Source organism: Mustela putorius, unplaced genomic scaffold, assembly GCF_011764305.1.
Source record: "Mustela putorius furo isolate JIRA1106 unplaced genomic scaffold, ASM1176430v1.1 tig00000868_pilon_pilon_pilon, whole genome shotgun sequence".
Classification (NCBI taxonomy): Eukaryota; Metazoa; Chordata; class Mammalia; order Carnivora; family Mustelidae; genus Mustela; species Mustela putorius.
This window is the reverse complement of record NW_025421502.1, coordinates 6,652,881-6,680,200: the sequence shown is the minus strand read 5'-3', so window position 1 is coordinate 6,680,200 and position 27,320 is coordinate 6,652,881. Positions and strand designations below refer to the sequence as shown.

The 27,320-nt window shown below is 36.9% G+C and overlaps 1 protein-coding gene across 14 annotated transcripts in view; it reads right to left on the bottom strand.

Moving 5' to 3' along the window:
* Positions 1-27,320, bottom strand: part of COL25A1 (collagen type XXV alpha 1 chain) — a 460,001-nt gene that overhangs the window by 37,084 nt on the left and 395,597 nt on the right. For 10 of the 14 annotated variants that reach the window (XM_013054002.2, XM_004748091.3, XM_004748090.3 and 7 more), the window contains 6 exons: positions 26,574-26,618; positions 14,638-14,700; positions 10,342-10,410; positions 9,504-9,548; positions 7,953-7,997; positions 6,958-7,035 (listed from right to left, as the gene is read on the bottom strand). In XM_013054002.2, the coding sequence (XP_012909456.1) occupies positions 6,958-7,035; positions 7,953-7,997; positions 9,504-9,548; positions 10,342-10,410; positions 14,638-14,700; positions 26,574-26,618 (345 nt within the window). The remainder of the gene's footprint in view (positions 1-6,957; positions 7,036-7,952; positions 7,998-9,503; positions 9,549-10,341; positions 10,411-14,637; positions 14,701-26,573; positions 26,619-27,320) is intronic. The other 4 variants (XM_045085556.1, XM_013054004.2, XM_045085555.1 and 1 more) reach the window with 2 other exon arrangements.

Genomic DNA, 27,320 nt, shown 5'->3' with positions numbered 1-27,320 from the left:
CATCACCTGATAAAGATTGTTTTTAAATGATTTTTAGATTGTTTTTCTGAAAAACAATCTGAGGGTTTTGAAGGGGCGGGGGGTGGGAGGTTGGGGTACCAGGTGGTGGGTATTATAGAGGGCACGGATTGCATGGAGCACTGGGTGTAGTGCAAATATAATGAATACTGTTATGCTGAAAATAAATAAAAAATAAATTAAAATAAAGAAAAAATGATTTTTAGATTTTTCTTAAAAAAAATCTATGTGTTAAGAAAAAAGAAAATGTCAAAATTTTAATTCATTTGATTAAAAAAATTATGTAGTAAAATGGTGTTCTGGAGAGCTTTGTCAGCATGACTGTAAACTGCAAGAGTTTACATTGCAAGAGTTCCATTCTAGAGCACTTCAGTTAAAGAAAAGGGAAATACCCAATTGTAGGTGTAAGTAATATTTTTTCTTTTTTAGATTTTAGCTTATTTGTTGCATTACAATTAGCTTTTTTGGGTGCCATGGCTAAAGAGAGAAGGTGACATGGAATTCATCCAGTTTCTTAGTGTAAAGTACTACAGCACCACCACAAAATGTATTCTTTTGAAGGATGATTCTCCACATTTCATTTTGAATCCATGAATCATTTCTGCATTAATGTTTTCTAGTCTAAGTCTCGTGCTGAAAGTTCTTCTTGTGTTGTGTGTGTGTGAGTGAGAGAGAGAGAGAGCGTGTGTGACCAGAGGGATGGGTGGTGAGGAAGGGCAGAGGGAGAGGGAGAGAGAGAATCTCAAGCAGGCTCCAGAACCAGCAAGGAGCCCCGAGTGGGCCTCCATCTTACGATCCTGAGATCATGACCTGAGCTGAAATCAAAAGTTGGTCTTTCAACCAACTGAAACACCCATGTACCACGCGTGCTAAAAGTTCTGTAGGGTGCATAACTACCTGATGTAGTCATAGAGGGAGCACACTTTCCATCAGCGACTCCGGTCACAGAAAAATGTTATCCAGTCACATGTAAACTTGTGAATATCAGTTTAACACCATCCGTTTATTTTCCACTCTTCCATTCCAATTTCTGATTCAGGTTGCTGTTGTTTATTATTATTGTCGTAAAAAATAATCTTAATATTACCGATCTTGCTTCACATATTTGGGTCTCTAGTGACATGACATCATCATTTCTTTTTTTTTTTTTTTTAAAGATTTTATTTGTTTATTTGACAGACAGAGATCACAAGTAGGCAGAGAGGCAGGCAGAGAGAGAGAGAGGAGAAAGCGGACTCCCTGCTGAGCAGAGAGCCCGACGCGGGACTCGATCCCAGGACCCTGAGATCATGACCTGAGCCGAAGGCAGCGGCTTAACCCACTGAGCCACCCAGGCGCCCGACATCATCATTTCTTAGAAAACAATATATTTACGCATGTGTAGAAATGATTAAAGTCTGTATTCTAGGATAACATCAGTCATGGTTATGACAGCTTCATGGATAACACAGTAGGGAAAAAACCCACCACCAGTGCTTCTAAGACAAAAGGCAAAGTGGTCACAAACTGGAGGCAAGTTTAAAAAATATATATATATCAAGGCCCAGATTTTTATACTATGGACTCCGGGAAACAAACTGAGGGTTTCAGAGGGGAGGGGGTTTGGGGAATGGGTGACCTTGGTGATGGATATTAAGGAGGGCGAGGATTGCATGGAGCACTGAGTGTTATATGCAAACAATGAATCATGGAACATGACATCAAAAATTAATGAAATACTGTATGGTGACTAACATAATAATTTAAAAAACTATCATATTTGTGTAACACAAGGCACCACTTACTTTATTCTTAAGGGATTCACCTAGAGCTCGAGTCAGATTTATAGTCATGAGAAAGCTACATCTTTGCTCCTATAAGTAGGTGAGTCATTTATAAAAAGGCTATTAGAATATTACAGAGTAGAAATAATTTCTTTATCACTATCTTCCAATTATATATTGTATTTTTAACTACAGAGCAGAATCATGAAACCTTAGAAAGGGAAGAGAATTTTCAATTTGAACTCCCTGAGGTTTTCTAAATGTAGGATATTTGAATTCATTTTCTACCAGGACACAAAACTAGTTTTGTCTTTTTTAAGGATAACAATGCGTTTTATCATGAGTTGCCTAATAAGGGCATATTATTAGTGGTAACTGAACTATCTAACAGATGGAGTTTATGTCATCGTGTTAAATAACTGTATTTTGTGAGACCTAACAGTTACATAGGGTCGCTTTCATCCTGCTAATAATAAAAGAACAAATGACAAGGGCACCTGGGTGGCTCAGTGGGTTAAGCTGCTGCCTTCGGCTCAGGTCATGATCTCGGGGTCCTGGGATCGAGTCCCGCATCGGGCTCTCTGCTCAGCAGAGAGCCTGCTTCCCTCTCTCTCTCTCTCTGCCTGCCTCTCTGCCTACTTGTGATCTGTCTCTGTCAAATAAATAAATAAAATCTTAAAAAAAAAAAAAAAAGAACAAATGACAAACTAAGCTTAACTTCTCAGCAACATAGTTTTTACCACCATCCTAAAGCACCCGTGTGCAGACACATGAGACATCCTGAAGATGTTGGCTCACTCTGGATTTCTTTTACCTGGTTCCTCTAAGTTAAACCTATGTGAACTCAGCAGCTTTCTCTTGAACTCCACAAATGACTGGAAAACCATAATTTTAGTAGTGATGGAGAAAGACGTGTTGTTCTCTATGAGGCACGATGTGAAATGGGAAGCATGAACTGGAGGTTGAAGCCCCCCAGGCTGTTTTGTGATTTATTCCCTGAGATCCTTATGTGAATCTCTTTAGAATTAAAGGTTAATATCTTTCATTTCTCATAATGATGCAAGGTGAAAGTCACCCATATTTACACTAAACAATAGGTTTAAGTTATATGGTATTGAACGTTTTTAAAAACTTGAGTTAGGAAGTAGAGAGGTTTTACTGTTAATTTTAGAAACCTAAAAATCAAAATAAATGGCTTATGGCAGATGTTTATGTAAATAACAATTTTCAGTAGAGGCAATGGTAAAATTTTCTATTTCTAATGTGATGTTTTTAGAATTTTAATATACATCTATTTACTTATTTATTCTAGATTTTTGGGGGCAGATTTATTTTTAGAGGAGGCGATAATAAAATGAAATCTGTGGGGTGCCAGAGTGCTCACTTGGTTGAGCGGCTGACTCTTAATTTGGGCTCAGATCATGATCTCAGTGCTGTGAGACTGTGCCCTGAGTCTGGGCTCCACGCTTAGTGGGCAGTCTGCTTGAGATTATCTTTCTCCCTTTCCTTCTGTCCCTTCCCCTGCTTGTGCACTTGCTTGCTCTCTCTCTCTCTCTCTGAAATAAATAAATAAAATCTTTAACAAAAGTGAAATCAGCAAAATGGTGAGTATCCATCACTGGCTAAGAATAGAAGAGTAGAATGTCTACTACCTCTTCTCAGGCTAATGGCTTAACTAATTTTTTAAGGGCCCTGGTTCTAGTAGAGTACTATATTAGGAAAATAAATAATTTTTTTAAAATAACTATAAGCTATTTACAAAAATAACACATAGCTTCCCTAACATCCCTATTGAAACAATAAATCTTTAGGTTGAGATAAAAACATAAACTACTTGACCGTGATGGATATTGACTGGTTTACTGTCATACAGAACTTGAGGTGGAACAAGAAACTGAGCACATACACCATTTCTTATTAAGACCTAGGTGTCAATTTTTTAAAAAGTACAGTACATTTATATATGTCAGCCAAGAGTGTTCAGGAGCTCCTAAAAAGTGACCCTAAGCGTAATATATACTCTTAGGAAAAAAACCTATTCTAAAACATCTTTACTTTACAAATAAGATCAATGAAGTATAGATACACTCATTGATTTCCTGAAAATGAGTCAGCTAGTTAATAGCAAAGGAGAGACCAAAACAGATTTCAGTTTTAGGCTGAGAGCAGCTTGCCTCATGCCTGGCTCTGTTCGTGCAAAGAATACTTTAAAAGATACAATTTTTCCAGAAAGGACCATAGCCTATAATATTAGAGCATTTCTTGGAAGCTAAGAGAATGTATGTCTTTTAAAAGTGATAGTAAGAATCATAGCGTCACTGAAAGAAGTCGAAGGGAAATTTACAACATTGCAAATAAATTAAGTTAAAAAATATATCCCTATATTTTATAAGTAAAAACTGAAAACTAGTAGGTGTCTCAAAACTTCTTATTCTCTTTCTCTCTTTCCTTCCACATGCAGTTATTGATTTGTGGGGGAAAAGGGACAATTTAGAAATCTAGTTCTAGAACTTGACAATAGCCTAGAGGTTACAGCTGATGTTTAATCTACTTGCATTGAGGAGGTGTTGACCGAACATACTGACCAAGCAACATATTTTCAAGCAGTAAAGATGCTCCTCTTTGCATTTTACCAGAAGAAAAAGAATGAAATGAGAAGAAAAATAGATTGAGGGGCCCTGGGTGACTCAGGTGGTTGAGCACCCGACTCTTGATTTCAGCTCAGGTCGTGATCATCAGGTGGTGAGAGGGAACCCTGTGTTGGGCTCTGCGCTCAGCATGGAGTCTACTTGTCCCTCTCCCTCTGCTCCCCCACCCCCTCACCTCCAGCTGTCGTTCTCTCTCTCTCAAACAAATGAAAAAAATCTTTAAAACAAAACAAAACAAAAATAGGCTAAGCTGAAGGCAGAGTCTGCAAAAACTATTTAATAGATACTTTACTAGTTAAAAATGGTAGTTGTAGCAAAGGACCTATAGAAATGTAGATCTACCATACTAGAGATCTGAGAGTGAAATCATGAAGATGGGGGAAATAATTCAATCAAGTACAAAACGGCAACCATTTAAAACTAATTTGGTTTTCAAGCAAAAAAATGGATTGTATGTATATGCTAAGTGCACTCACTCATCAATCAGTAAGCATTTGTTCAATATTTACATGCCCAGACCTGTGCCAGGTATATTGGGGGCTATAAAATTAGCCTGAGACACATTTCTGTCACCAAGAAACTCATAATCTAGCAAGGGGCATGACTAAAATAAATTATTTGATTTGAGAACAATTAAAGGTTAAGCTGTTGGGCCCTGACTGCTAATGGTTGAAAGGATGGAAAGAAAGAATCATCTGGGTGGCAGCAGTGCATTGTTGGATGGGATTTAGATAGATGAGGGGAAGGGAAGAAGAATGGGATCAGGCAAAAAAAAGGGTGATTTTTATTGATATGGTAAATATGATCACTCGGGTAAAATCTGTGCTGTGGAGAAATGGAATATTCTATATAGGAAAGGCAGGATTAGAGAGCTTGGAAAGTCAGATGAAGGTCAGGCTAGATAGAGTAGGTAAGGGGGTCACTGGAGTTTCTGAGCAGATTAGAGCCATCAAAAAAGTGACAGTTTAGGAAAATTAGCCTTAGAGTGATATGCAGGATGGGTTAGAAAGGGCACAAGGATTAGAAGAATTGGTCAAGGGCCTGTTGCAGTGTTAGCCCTGAAACAAGTAAGATATGGACCAAGCTTGGAATGCAGAGAATGAGGCAACCTTAGGAGGCACTTCGAGAAATGAAATGACCACATGTGGTGAGATGTAAAGGATGAAGGAGTCACAATAGTTGAAAATGACTCTAAAGTTTCTACCTCAAGACAGCCAAAGAATTACAGGATCACTAAAAGATAGTGATTAGTTAAAAAAAGGAATCATTTGGTTGGTGGGGAAAGTGACCAGTATAATTGTGTGTGTTGGTAGGAATCAATAGGGCAATGGTGAATACCTAGTGGAAATATTCTTAGATAGCTGGAGGTACCCACAGCACGGACCCAGAGGTGAAAGATTTGGAAGCCACAACACAGAAGAACACAGAGAGAGTGACTTAACCATGAAAAGATCAGAGTCTTGAGGATACCAAAAATTAGGGGATGACAGAAAAACTGGAAATACTAACATAGAATGGATCTATCAAAGAAGAAAACTAGAAGAAATCAGAGTAGAGGATTAGGAAAACCAGAAAGAAAAAGTTTCAAAAACAAGGTGGTTTAGTAGAAATGTCACAGAAAATTAAGGGTGAGGAGAACAATAGGCCTGACCTAGAGGTCACTGATGGCCTTATAAGAGAAGTTTTAACAGAACATTGATATAGGCTAAAAGGGAGGAAGCCAAGCATTAAAAAGAAGACTCTGAGAAATAAACTGAGGGTTTTGGAGCAGAAGGGGTAGGGCATTGGGCGAGCCTGGTGGTGGGTATTAGGGCATGTATTGCATGGAGCACTGGGTGTGGTGCATAAACAATGAATTATGGAACACTTGAAAAAAAATAAATTAACATTTTAAAGAAAGGGATGAAGAGAAAGCAAAGATGATGGAGACAAGCTACATGGTCTATGGACTTTTACTCTATAGGTATTTCTCTATGGTAGTACATTATATTATGAATGGTAGCAGTAATAAGAAATACCTAAAGAGGACTTAGTATGTGTCAGGCACTGCTCTAAGTGTATACTGTGTATTTAGGTATTTATTTCTCATAACAACTCTTGAGACAGGTGCTGCTATCTTCATTTTGCAGATAAGGACACTGAGGCACAGAGAAGTTAAATAACTTGCCCTCACCCATGCACTTAGTAAGCAAGAGATTTGCACCCAGAGAGCTCTGACTCTAAAGCCACAGGGCTCTTAATTGCTCTGCTAGGCTTGCTTCTGAAGCAAGGAGACAAAGTGGCAAAATAAGCACAAGGTGTAAACCAGATAAAACTAAACACTAAAGCATATCCGAAGACAGAAGGGAAAGAAAAGGAATGATGGAAATATGCTAAGAACATATACTGGGCCATGGAGAAGGGGATGGGCTCAGGAAGAAGGTGTGCTTTGAGCAAGCGGAGCCCTCTGGGATCATGGAGTGAGGGGCATGGGAGCTGATATTTACACATATTTCATGGGTGTGTCAGGTTTGGTGGCAGTCACTTACCTGCAAGGCTTCATGGAGGTTGCCATTGTAGTCTATGATCTCGGTGGCTCCCTGATCTCCCTTTTGACCAGGTGGACCCTGTGAAGAAAACCAACCAAGGGAAAATCATGGAAGTTAAGCTAACCTGTACAGGGAACTGTGACAGAAACAAAAATAGCAACATGCAGCTCTCTCTGACCAGCCATTCTGTGGTAGGACTCAATTGCACTTCAGAGTAATTATCCTCAAATTTCGTCCTTATTGAAAAGAAGACCAACGCTTTTGGTGTCCTATAGATTAAAGATATGAAACTTGATTTTTTAAAAAAAGAGAGATAATTCAATCTCTGAAACTGTTTTCTGAAAATTATAAAATATAGGCTAATCTGATTTGACTTGCAACATTTTGTTGGCTTTAACAATACTTATTAAAGCAACCCCTAATCTCTTCTTATTCTTCTACATCTAATCGATTGTTTCCTTATTAGAACACAGTTCTGTAGGAAATGCTTGGCTTGTTCAGTAGGAACAGAATTCCATTAAAATTAAATGAAATAGGGAACAGATATAAGATGTCTACTGCACTCATTAGTTCTGCCACTGAATTTCCATTAGTCATGTCCTAATTCCCTGCCTGTCTTTAAAAAAAGCTTAGAAAATATGGGCTATTGCTTTCCTTATAATTGGCTTAATTGAAAAATGGAAAATTCTATTAGCTGGATGGTTATGGGCTTGCTATTGCTCAGTTAGCAGAGGGAAAGTAGAGAGAAAATGTTCTTTAGAGCTTTTCTTGTGAGCTTATTTTACGTGTTAGACTCTATACACTCATTGTTCCAGTTGACTCAAATAAAAAAAAAAAACAAAAAAGAAAAAAGGGGAGCAGCAGAAATCATCAGTAGTCCACCTCCAGTGCTATTATTGGGTAATATTAGTCCAGGTGCCTTGTGAAAAGCCACATGGATATATGAGTCAAATCTGGGCTTGTAGGGGCCAAAACTTAAATGAAAATGTACTCACCCTTGGTCCCAGGGCTCCAGAGTCCCCTTTCTCTCCACGATCACCCTTGCCCCAGGGAAAAAAGAAAAGCCTCAATTAGTAGTGGGGCCAATGGTCCAGAAATATCTCAAATCTAAGGATATATTTAAACTATGCAGAAGCACCTCTGATATGAACTTCTCACATGGAAATAACAGCTCGAAGAACAATAACCAGGGGCATAGCAAATGCTTCCTTAAGACGCACTGTAAATCCCCCTTTCAGATGACAGAGTATCTTGGAATACAGGAACTCTCTTATTAGAGATTTTCAAAAGCAAGGCAAGTGGTTTCTATGATACCCAAAGTAAGATTTACCTCTCAGACTGAGCCATATTTTTGTTTTTATATGAAGAGATTTGGGGCAAAGGAAAACAGAACCAATCACTGGGTTGTCTGTTTTCTGAGGGGGGGAAAAAAAGGGTGTGTAGATAATCTGGATAGGGAAGGAATGGAGAGCTCAGTCTAGGGAGGTTTAGAAGGGAAAAGTGATCAGTGAGGCCACTCTTTGATGATGATGAAGATCTATGGAAAAGTCTAGAGATATAGGCCTTTTAACACACAGAAGGTGCTGAAGTGGACAGAGCTAGCCAGAGCAGGTTGGCAGGGCTGAAGGTCAGGGGTAGGGGGAAACCAGCTTTGTTTTGAAAATGCAATATGTAAAATCACTAAAGTTCCATTCATGGTGTTATTACCCAATCTGGAGAGAAACCAGGAATAGCCCAAGCATCAAACCACACAGGCATCCCTCCAAGAGCACTCAAAATTCTCGTAAGTCTAAAGAGAATCTTTGGAGAAGAGATTTGAACCTGTGTAGACTTGAAAGTTCTTTAAGACAGCCTTAAATTTGTCGTATCCTTTTCCTAGGTGGAATTCAAAGCCTTTTAATATGTCTCTCTACATATTTCATAAAATGGATACGGACCAATGAAAGTAAGCAGGAAAAGGGTTTTTCATTTTTTTTAATCCACATTATACTAATAACATTCACCATAATAATTAAATTTGCTATGAATAGAGAATTAATGATTACTTCTCTGTTTTCCTCATTTTTTACCCATTTTTTCATGTTATTAGCTGATAACATCTTAACATGATTTTGCTTACAATATTAGATTATGGTAAATATTATAAAAAGCATGATAAAGGAAAAATTTTAATAGGCGGTGAAATTTTAATGCCATGGAGGGAATCAGCTAACTTAAAAGCAAAGTATAATTTGAACATTTATCACAAAGACTGCCAGGAAATAAATAAGATCATACCCTACATAATGTAAGTTAAATAAAGTCTTTTTTCCCCCCAAAGAAGCTATTCTTACGAGACAGGAAATACAACTTCTCTTAAATAGTAGTCTGAAACACAAGAACACACTAAAACAACAAGATGAAGCAAATTAATTGTTTTGATATAGTATCACAGGGATGAAAATATTGTGATTCCAGTGTGTGAGAATTTAAAACATGATTCTCTGTGGAAGAGGCAAAAGGCACAGCTCTTGAAGGTGTCATGTGACATTAAAATGATTACTGACCTTTGACCCCTTGGGGCCTCTAGTTCCTGATTCACCTTGTTTGCCCTATTATGGGAGAATATGAAAATGGAAAAGAGAAATGACAGAGGAGATAAGAACAGAAAAAGGAAATTAGCAGTGACTCAGAATAATGAAGAAAAATGGAAACACTTTATTATAACTGTTTGAATATATGGCTCTATGTAATTTTGGATATCATAATACAAAGCTTAAGTAGTTATCACCATATCATTAGCTCATTCTCTGGTCTCGCCACCACCTTCATTCCATTATAATTCTGAAGACTGCCCACCCATCAGTGGATGGGAAGAGTTCTGTGAATAATCCTCATTAGTCTCAACAGTGTTGGCATAAATTTCTTTTTCATCAAAGACTTAAACCATTTCCTGTGTCTCCAGGATGGATTATTAGAATAAAGTGTTACCATATTAGTTTGCAGGAAGTTTAGAGGAATAAAGACTAAACAGTGAAATAAATCCCTAGCTCTGATATTTTCAGAGTGTTCTACACCTTCAAGTTACCACAGAAACTAACACATTGCATATCAACATTTTTCTCAGTAAGTTTTAATACACACTGAGTGACAACATGTTAATATGATTGCACCTTCCCCTTTACGTTTGGATGTGTTATTAGATTTGTTTACTGGACAGAACAAACCAGAAAAGTTGAATTGTAAAATTCCTTTCAAAAAGAACCAAACTGTGCATTTCAATAAATTATGATTTTTGCTGTTTTAATACCTGTTAAGGAGCTATAGTTTAGTTTCATGTTCCAAAGTAAGTAGGACATATTTCCAAACCAAAGAAAACTATCTTCCAATGGAAGAATAACTGACCTTTGGTCCAGGGGCTCCAGGCTCCCCTCGCTCACCTCTTCCAGGAGGCCCTGTCTCCCCGCGTTCACCCTGTCGCAAAATACAAAACAAGTAAATGGCAATTCCTCCTTCACTCCCGCCCCCGGGTTTGTCCCTGTAGATTAACAAGTGAATTCAATAAAATGAAGGAAAGTGCAGAGTTACCACTTATTTACCACGTATCCTGCACTGTACTAATCTCAACATAGATTATCTCATTTAATAATCAAAATAATTATTCAGTGTTTGTATTATCATTTCTACTTTATACATAAGGAAATGGTTTGGTAATGCTTATCTGATACCTATCTTGGTAAATGGAATACCTTTAAAGGGAATTGATAAGAGCATCATTATATTTCAAGACAGACATGGGCACAGTTTTCATTCTGTGGCAACTTTTTAAGATCTGCAGGGGGGAAGCATGGCCACATGGCTAAATGTCAGGTTTTGTAATCCAACATCCTAGACGTTAATCTGGGCTCTGTTATTCACCAGTTCTATGTTTTGGGACAAATTAGTTAAGTTCTGAAAAAGTCATTTTTCTCTGTAATGTGAAGAAAAGTATAAAGACAAAGTGCTCAGAATGGTGCAAGATACATAGGTCTTACAGCTTTTGACTATTTTCATAGCTCTATGAAGAATGAACATGATCACTGCTCTCAAGGAGCTAATTATCTGCTTAGACAGACAAGATCCACATAAGCAAAATAGTTCAGAATTAAGGAGTCATGTAAGGCTAACATGTGAGAGAAAAGGAAATCCCATAGGGTTTTGAATGGTCCAGATTGGCTAGTTGGAGGTGAGATCGAGCCATGTCCTAAAGGATGGATATGGTGTATTTTACAACTATTGTTGGTTATGACTGTGCTTTTGACGAGTCCAGCAGCTGTCTAAAATACTTCACATGCATTGTCTTATTTAATCCTTGGGACAAAGGAGAAGGGTACTGGTTCCCAGAGTCTTACAGATGAGCAGACTGAATGAAGCTCGGGGAGGTTAAGTAACATGGCCAAAAATCACAAAGCTTTTAAAGTGGGAGAGCTGTGATATAAAACTGACTGTGCTCAATACTCAACTTCTGCATAAATGTTTCTGTATGTAAATCTTTTGCACATATCTGATCATTTTCTTAGGATAAATTCCTCATTGGGGACTTGCTGGGTCAAAATGTACAAACATTTGCAAAGCTTGCCAAATTGCTCCTCAGGAAGACCATGTCATTTTCCATTCCTGAGCACAGAGTAGAGAGTGACGGCTTCCTACATGATGGGTAGAATTGCAACAATCAAACAGGTTTGGAATTCAGACTGGTGATGGCATGTTTATGGGTGAAAAGGCACCCTCCTCACTGAGGGAACTGATTCATCATGGAAAGGAGAATAAACTAGCATTGGATCTGTCCTGGGTGATTCAGGGCTCTAAATTCCAAGATCTTTATCTGTATCATGCCCATAGTGGGGTTTTGAGGGGGAGGTAGGATAGATTAGGGCAAGGATTAAAGAAGACTCAGCAGTTCTTCAGCATGAACTGAAAAGAATGTGAAAATGGAGAGCCTGGGAGAAAGGCAAGGGGCTTGTCTGGGTGGAAGAAATGGAAGAGATCTTCCAGAAGGGATTTTCGAGGGATTAGAGACAGAAGGGCCTCCACTGGTATATGGAATTTTAATTTTTAAAAAGTGTACCATATTTAGACTTTCTTTAAATATTTTGCAGAAGAGTTCCAAATAGTAGTTAGAAACTTATTTTAAAGAAAAGCAAAAAACCTGAGAAAAAATTTATCTATAGCATACTACAGGAGTTGAGCATATATATCTTTACCTAGAATCACTTTTTGTCACAATGCTCCTCATGAGCTGCTTGTTACCCTATGGAATTATAGTATTTATGTGTCTACTTCTATCTCTCCTTCCACCTCTGTCTAACACATACTGGAATGCAAGCTTCAGGAGAGTAGAGACTTTTTGTTGCGTTTACTGTTCATCCTCAAATATTAGAAAAATGTCTGGCAAAAAAATGTGCTGAATTAATGAATAAACATTTTATTCAAAGTGTTCTGAGTTATTCATAATAAAACCTCATTTCTTTAGGCTGATACAGATGCTGAGGATACAGCAGTGTGTACGAACAGATTTTGAGATACCATTATACATCTTCCTTCCTTACAATCACTCTTCATTATGTTGGAGATAAAATAGGCAGGGTTAGTTTATTTTTTAAATCTGAATTTAGTGGTAAAAATCCAGACCGCCTACACAACTGGAAAAAGGCCACTGTTCAGCTGAGACAGAATTTTAAATAAACATGACTTTTCCATTATAATACCAAATTCATATTAGTCAATTCGACTGAAAATTACTCATATTGTTAATTGTTAATTGTTAATTGTTAAAATATTGTTAATAAGACAAATTTCCTGTCCACATCCCTTTTTGTGGAAATACAAAACAAGTACAGTATGTTCTTTACTTTTATTGGGAATTCAAAGCAGTACCTGTTAAAATCAGCCTGGGTTCTTCATGAGAAGGAATCAATGTTGATTTTGTGGATTTACATCTGAATTTTTTTTGAGACCCCAGAGTAGTTTATTTATTTATTTTTTAAAAGACTTTATTTATTTACTTGAGAGAGAGAGACAGACAGACAGAAATAGCAACAGAGACGTCAAGAGATAGCACGAGTGGGGCGGAGAGGAAGAAGCAGGCTTCCCTCTGAGCAGGAAGCCCAATGCGGAGTTCCATCCCAGGACCTTGAGATCATGACCTGAGCCCAAGGCAGGCACTTAACTGAATGAACCACCCAGGAGCTCCAATTCCAGAGTAGTTTAAAGATTTTATTTTTAAGTAATCTCTATACCCAATGTGGGGCTCGAATTCAGAACCCTGAGATCAAGAGTCTCATGCTCTACTAAATGAACCTGTCAGGTGACCTGAAACTACAGGGTAGTTGAAAATCAATGAACCGAAGAAATGATATTTAGGGATGAACTCCATTCCCTACAACCTGTGTTTCTTCTACTTCCCCCTTTTCAACAAACAGAACGCCACAAACATTTAAAGATCTAGTTCACACCTGGTTCTCTCTGGCATTGACCAAGTTTTCTACTCCTTTGTGCTGACCTATGAGGCTGGCTTCTTTCTTTACCTGGCTTTGAGGCAGCACGCCTGAATAAACACGACAGTTCTCATATGAACATGGAATCCTCATTATTCTCTTGCTTCCTCAGTCTTTATTCCAGAAAACACACTACTTGCGTGAATCTGTTCAGGCTAAACGAGGCATTCTTCATATTTTGTTAGTAAGCCTGACAGCTTATTATGTGAAAAAGAAATTGCTTGAGAAAACAGAATTTTGGATAAATTCAACTGAGTTTCAGTCCCCCTCAGGCCACACATAGTTTCCATTTACTAGGATTAGAGTTGTTTTCTCTTGATCAGTGGAAATGAGGACTCCTCTGTCAAAACAGACCACGAACATATTTCCCTAGCTCTTAGAAACCATCCTGCCTAATTTCTGGTGAATGCGATACACATTGAGGCAAAGACTTCTACGGCTTAAAAATAAAAGAATGTAGTTTGATCATTTTGCTCCTTTGATTCATGAATCTGTCATGAGTAAAGTTCCATCTTCAGAGCTATACCTTTTTATGTCTTACTGAATAGATAAAAAGAGAACTATGGGTCCAACTACATCCACAGCAACGTAATTTTTTATATGGTGGCATAAATATTTTGCTTTTAGGGCCCTCTCTAGAATTGCCAAGTGGAAGATTATGACATGGTTTTCATTACAGGATCTTTCTGTAGACATTATTCAGGATAGATCCTTTTGAAATGAGACACTTAGGAATCTATATGACATCAGTACTTGCCTTTGAAATTAAGGGAGTTGGGGGGGATAGTAATAATGTTTGATTAACAAGTATGTCCTAAAATTGGTGAAAAGGGGCAGAAGTTAATGAATTCTATTTCTCCTTATCAGAATTCCCCCAGCATCATATCTACTTAGGAACAATTTGGGGGAAAACAGGAGCAGCTAATATATTTCATTATCCTATTGTCTAACCTGAGGCTTTCTGGAATTAACTTCTTATGACTCTATTTAATGTGGTATTCCCATTAGAAATGTTCATAATAGGTGATAGGTAATTTCATTCTCTGTTAGGCAAAAATATCTGGTCACCTAAACAATAAAGTCACTCCACACTTCTTTCAACACAATGGACTAGAAATATATGACAAAATATTTCAGAAATAAAGGAAGGAAAAACGCCACTAACCTTTGTTCCTGGTAACCCTGGTAAGCCTGGTTCTCCTTGAGGACCAATGAAACCTGGTTCTCCCTTTGAAAAGGATAGGCATATGAGATTGTTATTCATTTGGCAGTAAATAAGTAAAGTTAAACTGATTTACTTTTACCGGGATTTCACCCCTTTGATTGTATGCAGCTTTCCTGTTGAGGCCCAGCTACTGAGTATCAAAGCAATCGGAATCGGTTTTGGTCAGTGAAAATACTCTTATCAAAGTTTTGGAGAAACTTGAAAAATTTCAAGTTGAAATTTTTGAAATTTCAAAAACTAAAACTGAAAAAGTAAAATTGACAAAGAAACAAGACCAATGTCTTTACAAAGTTCTTTGGCATCTGTTGTCCTCCATTTCTTATCATTTACCAAATTCAGATCCACTATGTTAGGGTGGATATGGTGGGTGGCCTCTGAGACAGGCCTCAATGATCCCACCTCCTGGGTATTCACGCCCTTGTGTCATCTGCCTCTGCTAAAGTGTAGATTGGACTGACTTACTCATATCTAATGAACAGACTATATTGGCAGAAGTAATGGGATATCACTTTGGAGACCAAGTTATAAAAGACTGTGGCTTCCATCTTGGTGGCCCTTTCTTGTTCTCTCTCACTTGGATCACATGCTTTGGGGAAAAGAAGCTGTCATGCTCTGAGCAGCCCCATGGGAAGCCCACATGGTGAGGCCCAAGTTCGGCCAACAACCATGTGTGTGAGCTTGAAAACAGATGTCCACCCCATCAGAGTCTTCAGATGAAACCACAGTCCTGGCTGACAGATTGACTGCATCCTTGTGGGAGACACTGAGCCAGAGGTCACCATCTGAGTTGTGCTCGAATTCCTTTTCTTCCAAAACTGTCAGGTAATTTTTGTTGTTTTGGGGGTAATGTGAAAAATATCTCTCCTTGCTATACCTCCATAACTTCTTCCCCACTACCTGGAGGAAAACCAGTTGTGATATAATAAAATATATGTTTGGTCTTGTTCCTGGCTCCTTGCACAGAGCTTCTAGAATCCTTGGAATTTCCTGAGTGATAAAGAGTAAAAGGAGTAACTTTTGTTATTCACAACAAACCTCTTTCAGATGTACCTGATGGGTTCTTAGATAGCTTCCAGAGGGGAGTGTTAACGTTGGAACTCCTCTCACCATCCCCGGAGAGGGCAGAGGGGCTGGCAATTGAGTTCAGTCACCAATGGTTAATGCTTTAATCAATCATGCTTATGTAATGGAACCTCTATAAAAATCTTTAAACAGTAGGGATTGGAGAGCCTCCAAGCTGGTGAACACATCAGGTGTTGGCAGGATGGGACATTTCAACTCCATGGGGACAGAGGCTCCTGTGCTCAACATTATTCTGACCTCACGCTATCTAACTCTTAATCTTTTATAATAAACTGTAATGGCATGGCATTTCCCTGAGTTTTGTGAGTTATTGTAGCCAATTTTCCAACTTCAGTGCGGTTGAGGGTGGGTTGGTTGTTAGTACCCTCAAATCTGTAGTCAAGTCAGAAGTGCAGATAACCAGGGGACCCAGTATTTCTGATTGGGGCCTCTAGACCATCCTTTAGACAGAGGTTGTAAGTGAGGGAAGCTTTGTGGGCCTGAGCCCTTAAAACCTGTGGAGTCTGATGCCAACCCTAAATAGTTGGCGTCACAATAGAACTGAATTGTAGGACACACAATTGGTGTCAGAAAACACCGGAGACCAGTGTTCATATTTTCTCCAGTATCCATAAAGTATTATTTTCTTTTTAACAATGTGAGCTCAAGTGTAAGAGTCTAACTTCTTGAAATCTATAAAGAAGTTTTAAAGCAAAAACTGTGATGGCTCTGTTCCCATACTTACTGCTCTTCCCTCCCCCATTTGCATTATTTCTGGAGCAGTTGCTAATGTTATTTAATACATTTGATTTTTTTTTTTATGTAGTGATATTTCAACATTTGTTTTTTGATACTTAGAGTTGAGCAGGCAGATACAGAGAGTATGTTTTATGACAAGTGTTTAAGTGTCATCAAATATTTGGAAACACATTAGTTTTTAAAATATGCCTCATAAAACCTTGGGTACTGGGTGGGGAACAAAAGGATATCACTATCACAAAATATATCACATTGATACAGAACTCAAAAGTATTTATCTTTATCTCTGATGCTCATGTTTCTGGTTTCAGATAAAAAAAAATGTGGAGGCTAAGTAATGCTTTAGGTTTATCATTTGTGAACTTTTTGAGACTCTATTCTACCCGTTACCATAACCTTACACATAACAGAAAGGAACCTCCAAACAAATAATTTTTGTAAGATCTCTTAATGGTCTAAAATGAAAATCAACAATGGGGCACCTGAGTGGCTCAGTGGGTTAAAGCCTCTGCCTTCGGCTCAGGTCATGATCCCAGGGTCCTGGAATCGAGCCCCACGTCAGGCTCTCAGCTCAACGGGGAGCCTGCTTCCCTTCCCCTCTCTCTGCCTGCCTCTCTGCCTACTTGTGATCTCTGTCTGTCAAATAAATAAATAAAATCTTTAAAAAAAAAAAAAAAGGGACGCCTGGGTGGCTCAGTTGGTTAAGCAGCTGCCTTTGGCTCAGGTCATGATCCCAGCGTCCTGGGATCAAGTCCCACATCGGGCTCCTTGCTCAGCAGGGAGCCTGCTTCTCCCTCTGCCTCTGCCTGCCATTCTGTCTGCCTGTGCTCGCTCTCTCCCCCCCCTCTGATAAATAAATAAAATCTTTTAAAAAAATAAAATAAAATGAAAATCAACAAAATTCAGAAAATCATTGATGACCGTTCTACTTAAAGAGTTTAACTTGTTATTTTAAACAAACAAACAAACAAATCACATGGAATACATCTATTTACAAGTAAGATGTTTTTCCCAATAAAATTTCATATATAAAATACATATTCTCTGTCCATCCTCAAGAAAAAAGTTGTAATAAAGTCAATGTGTATCATTAGTAATGACTTACTAACATGAAAATCTAATGTGAGTTAATAGGTTGAAAATTTATAGGTAGAAAAGACTCTTGCATATCTTCAAGTAGAAATAAACTGATCTCACTATTTAGCAAAACAAATAAAACAGCATTAAGCATACCAGTTAAAGATAAGAAAAAAGAGTAAATATTGAAAAAAACATTTTTCTTATTCAGGTTAGTGTTTAGTTTATAAAAAGATAAAGCATGCAGTTTCAAAATTCACAAATAAATAAATAAGGTTTTGTGATCTCAGTGGTCAGACAAAAGTGACTTTTCTTCTTTCAATAAAATAGAATATACATTAAATTCTCCTGAGGAAAGTATAGTAAGTTCCCTTAAATAGAATGTTCAGTGGCGGGGGGGGGGGATTTTTTACTTCCAAATACACAATTAGCCATGCATTTGACAGTCACGATGATTTTAGCACTGCCAATGTTGGCTAATTTTAAAGAATTTGAGTATGATTAGTTTGACCTTATTTCACTCTAAGAAAGCATCTGCCATATCTCTTCTCTCGATTTATTCAAAGGGAAAATAGCATCCTTAACTTTAAGATCACACTTTTATGTTTATTTAATTCCAGAGCTCTCAACCACTTTGGAGACATTTTCTTAATCCTCTCTATATCTTGGCAGAGTGGGGAGGGAATAATCATTTGTCTCTTTTCTGTCTCAGGCTTGAAAGAAACTTGGTGAGGTAAACAATGCATAAATAAGTCTACTCGTAGTCTTGAGCTTATTGGGTTGTTTCTTAACTTCCTAAGCTAATGCGAGAGGTTCTCAAACTCTTTCCTTTATTTCCTTCTTATTAGTGTACACAGTAGAAAAAGTTCATTGATAGGGTTTCAGATTCCACATTTCATTTAACACTAATAAACTACCATTGGTAGAGTTTGGAGTAGTATTGAAGAAGAATATCCATAATTTTATGAAAAGACTATTAAAATAATCATCCCTTGTCCAATGACATCTCTGTGTGAGGCTGTTTTTCTTCATACACTTCAACTAAAACAACAAATGGTAACAGATTGAATGCCTAAGCAGATACGACAATCCAGCTACCTTCTGTAAAGCTGGACATTAGAGATTTGCAAAAAAAAAAAAAAAAAGTATAACAATGCAATGTTCCTGCTAATTTTTGTTTTGTTTTAGAAAATTCAATTATATTTCATTAAAATGTTATTTAATGAACACATAATTATTTTTTAAAATGCCCGTTCTAATTTCTAATAAAGAAACCTCGATAGATATAATAAGCCTACATAAATTAAAATTCTTTCAATCCTAGTTTTTAAGTGTGTAAAGGAGTTTTGAGACCAAAATTTTTGAGAACTATTGCTACAAAGGTCCAGAATTGAGTTAAAGCCTGGATTTGCAAATTGAAATCCTGAGGTGCCCAACAATGGAAAATACTACTGTTCTTAAGGGGTGACTTAGTCAAGACTTATCAGATAATGCAAGCAAAGCACTTAATGCTGTCACCAGAATAAAATATATAAACAATAACTGTTTGTCATTATTGTTGCCCTTATCTTTCAGTCTCAAAAATGCTGGCTATATCATAATTACTGTGGTTAGTAATAGTATTACAACATCTCTGCAACTAATTGGTAATATACAAGGTGACTTTTTGTTTCTCTACAATCTGTGTGGGGCTATACGCAATACCTCTCCAACTTCTTCCAAGAAGTAGTGCTAAAATTTCTCATGTGAATATATCATCATTTCATGAGATGATATGCAGCCTTAAGAGACTTTAGAACTGCAAAAGCAGAAGTATATAAGGTAGAGAAGTGACAGGTGTACTAAGAATGAATTTTTTTTCCTGTAAGGACGGAAAAGAAGAAAATGGTCATACCTACTGAATTTCTCTAAGTAAATGAAATCCTTTAAAAAAAAAAAAAATCTTGCCTCTTTGACAAGGACTGATTAAAAGTTCCAACCTCCTAAAATGTCTAGGAGAAAGGCCATGGCAATCTATGGTTTTGTGGCAAAAAAAAAAAAAAAAAAAAAAAAAAGCAATTGGTTTTACTACTATAGTCATGATTCTAGTAAAGCAGAATAGAGGAAGGAGAAAAATTTGGTTTAAATCTGCTCTTGCCTTGGATGATGTATCTGATTTCTTCCTGAGTTGTTTCATGAGTTTCATCCTTTGTCTATTCTTTAATGAATTAGCTCCCCACCAATGAGTTTGAAAATCGAGTCTCAATACCAAAACCGTAACATGTTGCCCTGTGTTAAGCTGGTAGAAAAAAATCAATAATAGAGTACCTGTGGTTTTGGCAAGTAGACTGGGATTTGGGTTGGGCAGAAGAAATGCTATTTACACAGTAAAGATCTAGTAGTACATTGCTGGGAGCTGCAGCCAACAGCAGTCAGCAGTCCTATCTGAAAATCTGACACAAGTTGCTAATTTCAATGGAAGCTTTAAGCCGCCAGGGCACATAAAAATACAGAACCAAGTCTACAGAGAAAAGTTCTAGCTGAGATCAGGGATGTGTCTTCACATGACCAACTTTGGAGGGCCTAATTGTCTCACGTTGACCTTTCCAACTTAGCTAACCATTTCAGCAGCCACAACCTTGACCTTGCAGTACGAAGCTCAACGAAAATAAGTCACAGTAGCTAGTAAGTACTATATTTGAACAATTGTCCTGTTCTTGTACCAAAAAGTGTCTTTGCTAATGAGCGTGTTAATATTAGATCTCTCTTTCTTCTTCTCTTTCTATCCACTCAGCTTTCTTTCTTACATTGGCAATGTGTGCATAAACAGGAAAATTAAGCTGTAGGTAGGCAGAATCTGTTCTTAAGAGGTGACTCAATAAGATTAAAAAAGATGCAAAAAAGATAAGATTTTTGACTGAAGCCACTTTTATTACTTTTAAATATTTTAAAAATTCTAATGAGATAGCTTAGATTCTGTGTATTCTGACAAACGTCCCTCCTACACACAAAACACCTATGACAAAACAAAATACCCCCAAACAAGGCAAACAACTAATGTCTTTAACAATAGGAAAAGCAACAAAAACTGGCCTTCTGTATTACAACAAGGCAAAGGAAAGGTAGAAAATTCCCTAACACGACCTTTCTGAAATCTAACAATAACCAACAAAGGTCTCATTAAGTTTTAGAATTCAGTAATAAAATTCAGACTGATTTCCTTCAAACCCACATTTAATACATAGCAAGAAAGCATTTGAGATCACCTTCTTTTATTTTTTAAATGGCTAGTGGAACAGTGTACTGAATATTCTTCTATCAAATTTACATAAAGGATGTCCTCGATGTAGGTGAGAAGAGTCAACAAATACATAGATGGGATTATTGGTCAAGGTAAAAAAGGAAGAGATGGCTTCATTCACACAGAAATGTCTCCCTGGGTGTTTCCCTAGAAACATCCAGAACTTACCATCTGTTAAATGGAATAGTGGCCAGAAAGTCCTAACTGATTAGCTCTTGCCCACAGAAAAATCTCTGGTTTTTCATTTATTACCATTTGTTTTATTTTTATGTCATTATCAATTAAAGCAGTAAAAGATATTATTTTTTTAACCTGTCTAAAAAAGCCTCTAACACACTAGCTTAAACCAAGTCATGTTTTCCATGATAGTTATTACTCCCAAGCAGATCCAATTTTCATTGCCCAAAAAATAGTACAATAGGGCTTGAAAAATATGTGCTGATTTGCCTGGGCGCTGAAGCATCACCAATAATTTTGATTAATGTGTCTTGACACTGAATGCATTAGCCACACAATATCCTTCTTGCTTAAAGGCTAATTAGAATTCAAGTCAGCATGATACCTGCTTCTGAGGATTACAGCAAGAACATTTGTTGTAATAAGAACGTCCAGGCAGCTAGTTTTTGTAGTGATTGATTTGTAAAATTATTGAGGGGAAAAAAAGAATGAAAAAGTAGAGTCTGTCCCTGAAACACTATTTCCCTTAGGGATAAAATTTGAGTATAAATTAAAACATCTTGGTGATATGATGAAAATGAACTGCAATAGCAGGTTTATTTAAGACTCAGAAAACATACCTTTCTCCTTTTTTTTTTTCCTTCTTAACAGGATTACATCATGAAAACACATTTGGTATATTTATTGGAGGTTTCATTATGGCTGCTAAAAATCTCTGATTTCTGGTTGCGTGAGTTTCCTAACTGGATTCTTAAACTACTCAGCTGCTCAGACACAGACTCTAGGCAGGCAGGAAATAATTACAGGTAACAATAACACAATCTTATCCTTTTAACCAGTATTTCTTCCTTTTCTTTTTTCTTTTAGGAATACATTTCACATCCTATGTTACTTCCAGAAACTTTCCCCTCCTGCTTTTAAAATGTGATTTGATGTTTCTGAGGAAAGAACCTCATCACCAGTGAATTTAGATGGTCAATTTCTATTAGATTATTGAACAATGTAACTAATGTACTATTTCTATTAGATTATTGAACAATGTAACTAATCCTAAGAAGGCTGACCTAAATGTTCCTGCCACCTGAAAAACTTAGCCTTTCTATGATTTGGTGTCAAAGACGATTTCATATAATGAGGTATAAAAAACTGGTTACTGTCTCTTACCCTCCCAATCCTTAAATTCTTAACCTGAATGTCAAATTTTCACTAATGTGGAAACCAGAAGAAAACTATCAAGTTTGAGGGAAAATATTTAAGAATTTTTTGCCACCTAAATGCTTTTTTCATTTATGTATTTTTTACTGTATTATGTTTCCCAACTCTATTAATTTTACTATGTTACATAAATTTTTCCCAATTTACTTTCTGAATATGATGAGATAAACTAGGGGTCTCTGTTGAAAGGAGAAAAGCAAGCAATGAAAACCCGTATTTGTAAAAAAATGTCTAAGTCCGGGCAACGCTATGACTGGGGCCTAGAAAGATTTCCTCATTACATGTCCAGGTTCTCTTGGGAACAGCATAGGAAGAGGAGTTTTGACAGTACCATGCCTTATGTCCAGAAGTTTGCATTCCTTCATCCTTTGTTCCTGGAATGTATTTGAGTTATAGGAAAAGGAGAATAGTGTGATGTTTCAAGAAAACTAGGTTTCTTATAGCTCTTAAAGGTAACATTCATCCATCACTGCAAAGGAGTTTTCAGAATTTACCTCTATTAACCTGTAGAATGTAAATGGCTTTATGTTCTCCAGGTTAAAAGAACTCACATGAGGAAAGATTAGATTGAACATGTGCATAACCCATGTCTCCAATATTCTGAGTTGCTCCAAGAGAAAAAAAGAGTAATAGCTAATATTTTTTGAGATTTACTATCCGCTTGGCAGTATTTTAGGAACAACACATATATTAATTCACTTAATATACATAACTCTCTGAGTTATATACAACAATGATTCTCATTTTATAAGGAAACTGGAGAACAGGGAGATTATTATAACTTGCCCCATGTTATGGTGAGGGGTAGAACCAGGACCCGCACACTGGTGTTTGGTTCTAAAGTCAGGTTTCTTGCTCACTGTTCTATATTGCTTCATTACTAGGGTAATGTAATCATAAGAAGGGTAAGTAATGTATTTATGTTTTTCAAAATAAGTGTGGAGAGAAAAAAATTTAAAAAATAAGAACATCAGATCTTACCCTTTTATGTGATATCAGAAAAGCTAGTTACTCAAAAGTTTCACTCATGAAAAACATATTTGAAGTCTTATTTATAAAAATCATTTTGTGAGCTCAAATCTTATTCCAGAAGATCAATGTCTGCATGGTACATTGTGCATAATTTAATTTTCCCAGTTGAACATCTTGACATGATATGAACCATGAATGCATGAAATAGGAATTCCAAATGTCTTCCACATGGTGAGAGAACTTTCCAATACTTGTGCAGGAAGCTTAAGAATAGTTTGAAATTAAGTTATGCCTGTTGTTGGTGACTTTTATTATGTATGCCCAAGGTATCAGCACTTCTCTCTGAGTGGGACTCTGAGGTGATAGATAGATGAATCTGCTGTCTGTATTTAGGCACTTTGCTCATTTCCTGAGAGCTGTGTGGAAGGCATTTGGGTGCTCATTAAGTTTCCCACCATTCCCAGAGAGCAACAGGTGGCAAATCAAAGCTTCCCTGGTATGTCATGGCTGGTTTCCTCAATGTCTTGGAAATAATGGATGGCATTTGCATGCTTTCTGTAGTACCAGAAGATAAGAAGGGATGAATAGCAACAGGAAGTATTTCCAGAGCACGAACTATCACACAGTTCTTGCTACCACACATTCTAAATCCATACATGTGGTTTCATCTTTTAAATATTATTACTCATTCAAACTATGAAATCACGATTAACTATCCTGTGGTTAGCAACTGAGTAGAAGCAAGGCATATTGGAGGAATAAAGAACATCTCAGGTAATGAAGCTATATTGTAAAGTTATAAACATGTAACTCCACATTTATAAATATCCAATGCCTGCTAATGACTATGTGTTCTTAAATTATCTCCTTCACAAGAGGACTTCTGTATTCTGAGCACCTACCATATTATAAAGAAAGAACATTGCTCACATCCTGAACTAGAGCGAGAAGACAAAGCTAATTACAAAATCTGTGATTTAAATCAAGTACTGAGTAATTCCCCAACAATATTTGATAATTGCATAGAAAAGTATCTCCAGCGAAGGATAAAAAGGTTTTGTCAATTGACAGCTTCTTGTCACAACAGTCACACTCAAGGTTTAAAAAATCCAAGGCAAATATCAGCTATATGATCCTAACAAAATACTTCTGGCCATGTCTTAGGACCCTTGGAATAAAAGCGTTTACTGGAGGTGGCAAATCACCAACACTCTTCCCAATTTGAAAAAGTTCAAAACTTTTGGACTAGTTCACATATGATTAGGGAAATTGCCATGGGCTATTTTTCGTGGTGGAAGACATAAAATGAATAAGAGGTAGCAAAAACAAATAGAGTAATTCAAGTTGGTTTTTGTTCGTCTAGGAGGGAAAAACCCCAACAACTTCTCCCTTACATATTCTTTCCCACCAAGACAGTGCCTCATCCTCAAGCGCATTTCAATGCAGGGCTGGAGTTCCTGCCTCACCAGTGACCATTGGAAGCACAGCCTTGTTAACTTAGGAGTAAAGCACTATAGGAAACCCTCCCCTAGCCCTTCCCAAATGTCCCTCCTTTCCAGTGCCTTCCCCCTTATATATAATGCAACCAGGTTATTTTTAACTTATGTTGAATTAAATAATAATTTTAATTATCATTTAAAATAATTTATAAATGTACTTATAAATAAATTTATAAATGTACTTATAAATAAACTTAATAATAATAAATAATATAAATATAAATAAATATACTTATAACTTATAATAAAATTTATAAATAAATTATAAATTATTATTTAAAATAAGACTAAAATAAATTAAAATTTTAATAATTTTCTTAAATTTATTTTAGAAATCTATGATCTCCCAGTCATTTGTAAAAGGATCTTTTTTTAATGTGTGGGAATTACTAAGGAACCTTCCATAAATTAGCTCTACAATATGAAATCACATATTTAATTATTTTGTTAAATAGCAAGTGGTAAGTAAAAGACTTTGACTTTTTAGTAAGCTGTTCTCCTACAAGGTACTTTTTTGCTGGGGAAGCCAAAGGCAAAAATAAAAGGATATATCTGAATGTCCATGATACCAATCTGGAAACATCAAACAAAAAGCAGAAATTTCTGACTGCCAGCCTGAAAACACGGTTTTCATGACTGTTACTTATACCAAATAAAGTCATAAAATATATAATACCATATGATGTCTGGGGAACTCAGTAGTTTATCTTGTTTTATTCTAAGGCCATATTATTTCATGTATTATACTTCAAATACAACCTTCATCAAACAGTATACATAGCCCATACAATGAAACTAGGATTATTCATTTTAAAATGGTCTAACGCACACTAAATATTGATTCAAAGTTTATGAGAATAGTGTAAGGAAAAATATACTTGCATTATGTTACTCTATCAAACCATTCTAGAAACAACTTTAAAGCTTTTCAGCTTTAGAAATCAGATCTTAGAGCCTCACTACTGCTAAGGCAATAGAACTTTAAGCATGTCAGTTGTCCTGTGAAAAATTTTAAGCAATTAAAAAAATGTATGTTTCCTAACATTTTTAGATGGTTTTAAAACATGGAAAACAATGTTTTCAAACTAAGCTTTTAGCGGTTATTTCAAAAGATACACACAAAGTTTATGGAAATAATATATGGTACAGGAGAGTTTAGTCATCTGATTTGTCCTTTGCAGTGAGAGTTATTGACAGGAAGTGGAAGCAGAAGCTATTTTGGAGCGATTGTTTTAACGAATGAATTACAAAAACAGCTGCCTAAATGTTTGATTTATGGGAATGTTAAGACTCTGATTCCAGTCAGAGTCTAAGGGACGCAAAGAACAAAATTAAAATGTGAAAGTGGACATCCTAGACTTTAAAGAATTCCTTTGTGGCACTTACATTTTTTTCAAGGTCATAGTAGGTTCTAATAGTAGAATATATATAGTCCAGATAGCAACGGCAAATCTCAGCAATACTTGCACCTAGTTTTCAATTTAAAAATGCTAACGTGGGCCTCAAGCCCATCACTCTGAGATCAAGACCTGAGTGGAGATCAATAGCTGGATGCCCAACTGACTGAGCCACCCAAGCGCCCCTCGATTTAAAAAATTTAATTGGTTGTGGGGCACCTGGGTGGCTCAGTCATTAATCGTCTGCCTTCGGCGCGGGTCATGATCCCAGGATCCTGGGATCAAACCATGCATCAGGCTCCCTGCTTGGCGGGAGGCCTGCTTCTCCTGCTCCAGCTCCCACTCCCCCTGCTTGTGTTCCCTCTCTAGCTGTCTTGCTCTCTGTCAAATAAATAAATAAAATCTTTTTAAAACTGAGACTGTCAGTGCAGTATTTACCTTTATCCCCGGAAGTCCAGGAAGCCCAGGAAGCCCTGGTTCACCCTACATAGGAAAATCACATAGCATTATAGAACAACAGTCACTCAGTCACAGTATTTGGAGAAAAACATGGCAAGTGTTCCTAACTGAATACTTGCTATATATGTTATATATACACATATATAAATATTGTCTAGTTCTAAGAACCTTGGTGAGATTATACAGTTCAGTCAACTCTTGATTCAGGGATGGGTTGACCATTTGCAGATTTTTCAGGATTTTCTCTCTTCCTGCCATCTCACTGCTCCTTGGCATCTCAACCAGAAGGCAAGTGAGAGAAGTAAAAGGAACAGAAACTCTTGTGTGTTTTATTATTCTCTGGTAAATAATTTCTTGAGGAAGCTGAAGCTCTTTGCTGAAATGAGGATTATGTATGCATTTGTATAATGCATCCTGTTCCCGGGCTCTCTTACCTCAGATAATCAAGAGTTGGCTGTGTGAACAGATGGTCACATCAAAACAATATACATTAAAAGTCTTGCTCACTTAAAAGTATAGTAAGATTTCTTTTCCATTCCTGAATGATGAGAAGATAAATGCATGGTCAAGATCATTCTTAACTTCAGCCTGTATTTCTGACAATTGTTGAGTCTGGGTAACCCTGCTTAGCGATTTAGAGCTAATGGTACCATGCGTGCAGCTGTTCCTGAATACAGGTTTGAGATTAAGTGGTACATTTTGTGTGAGCACACTGGAGTCAAGCTA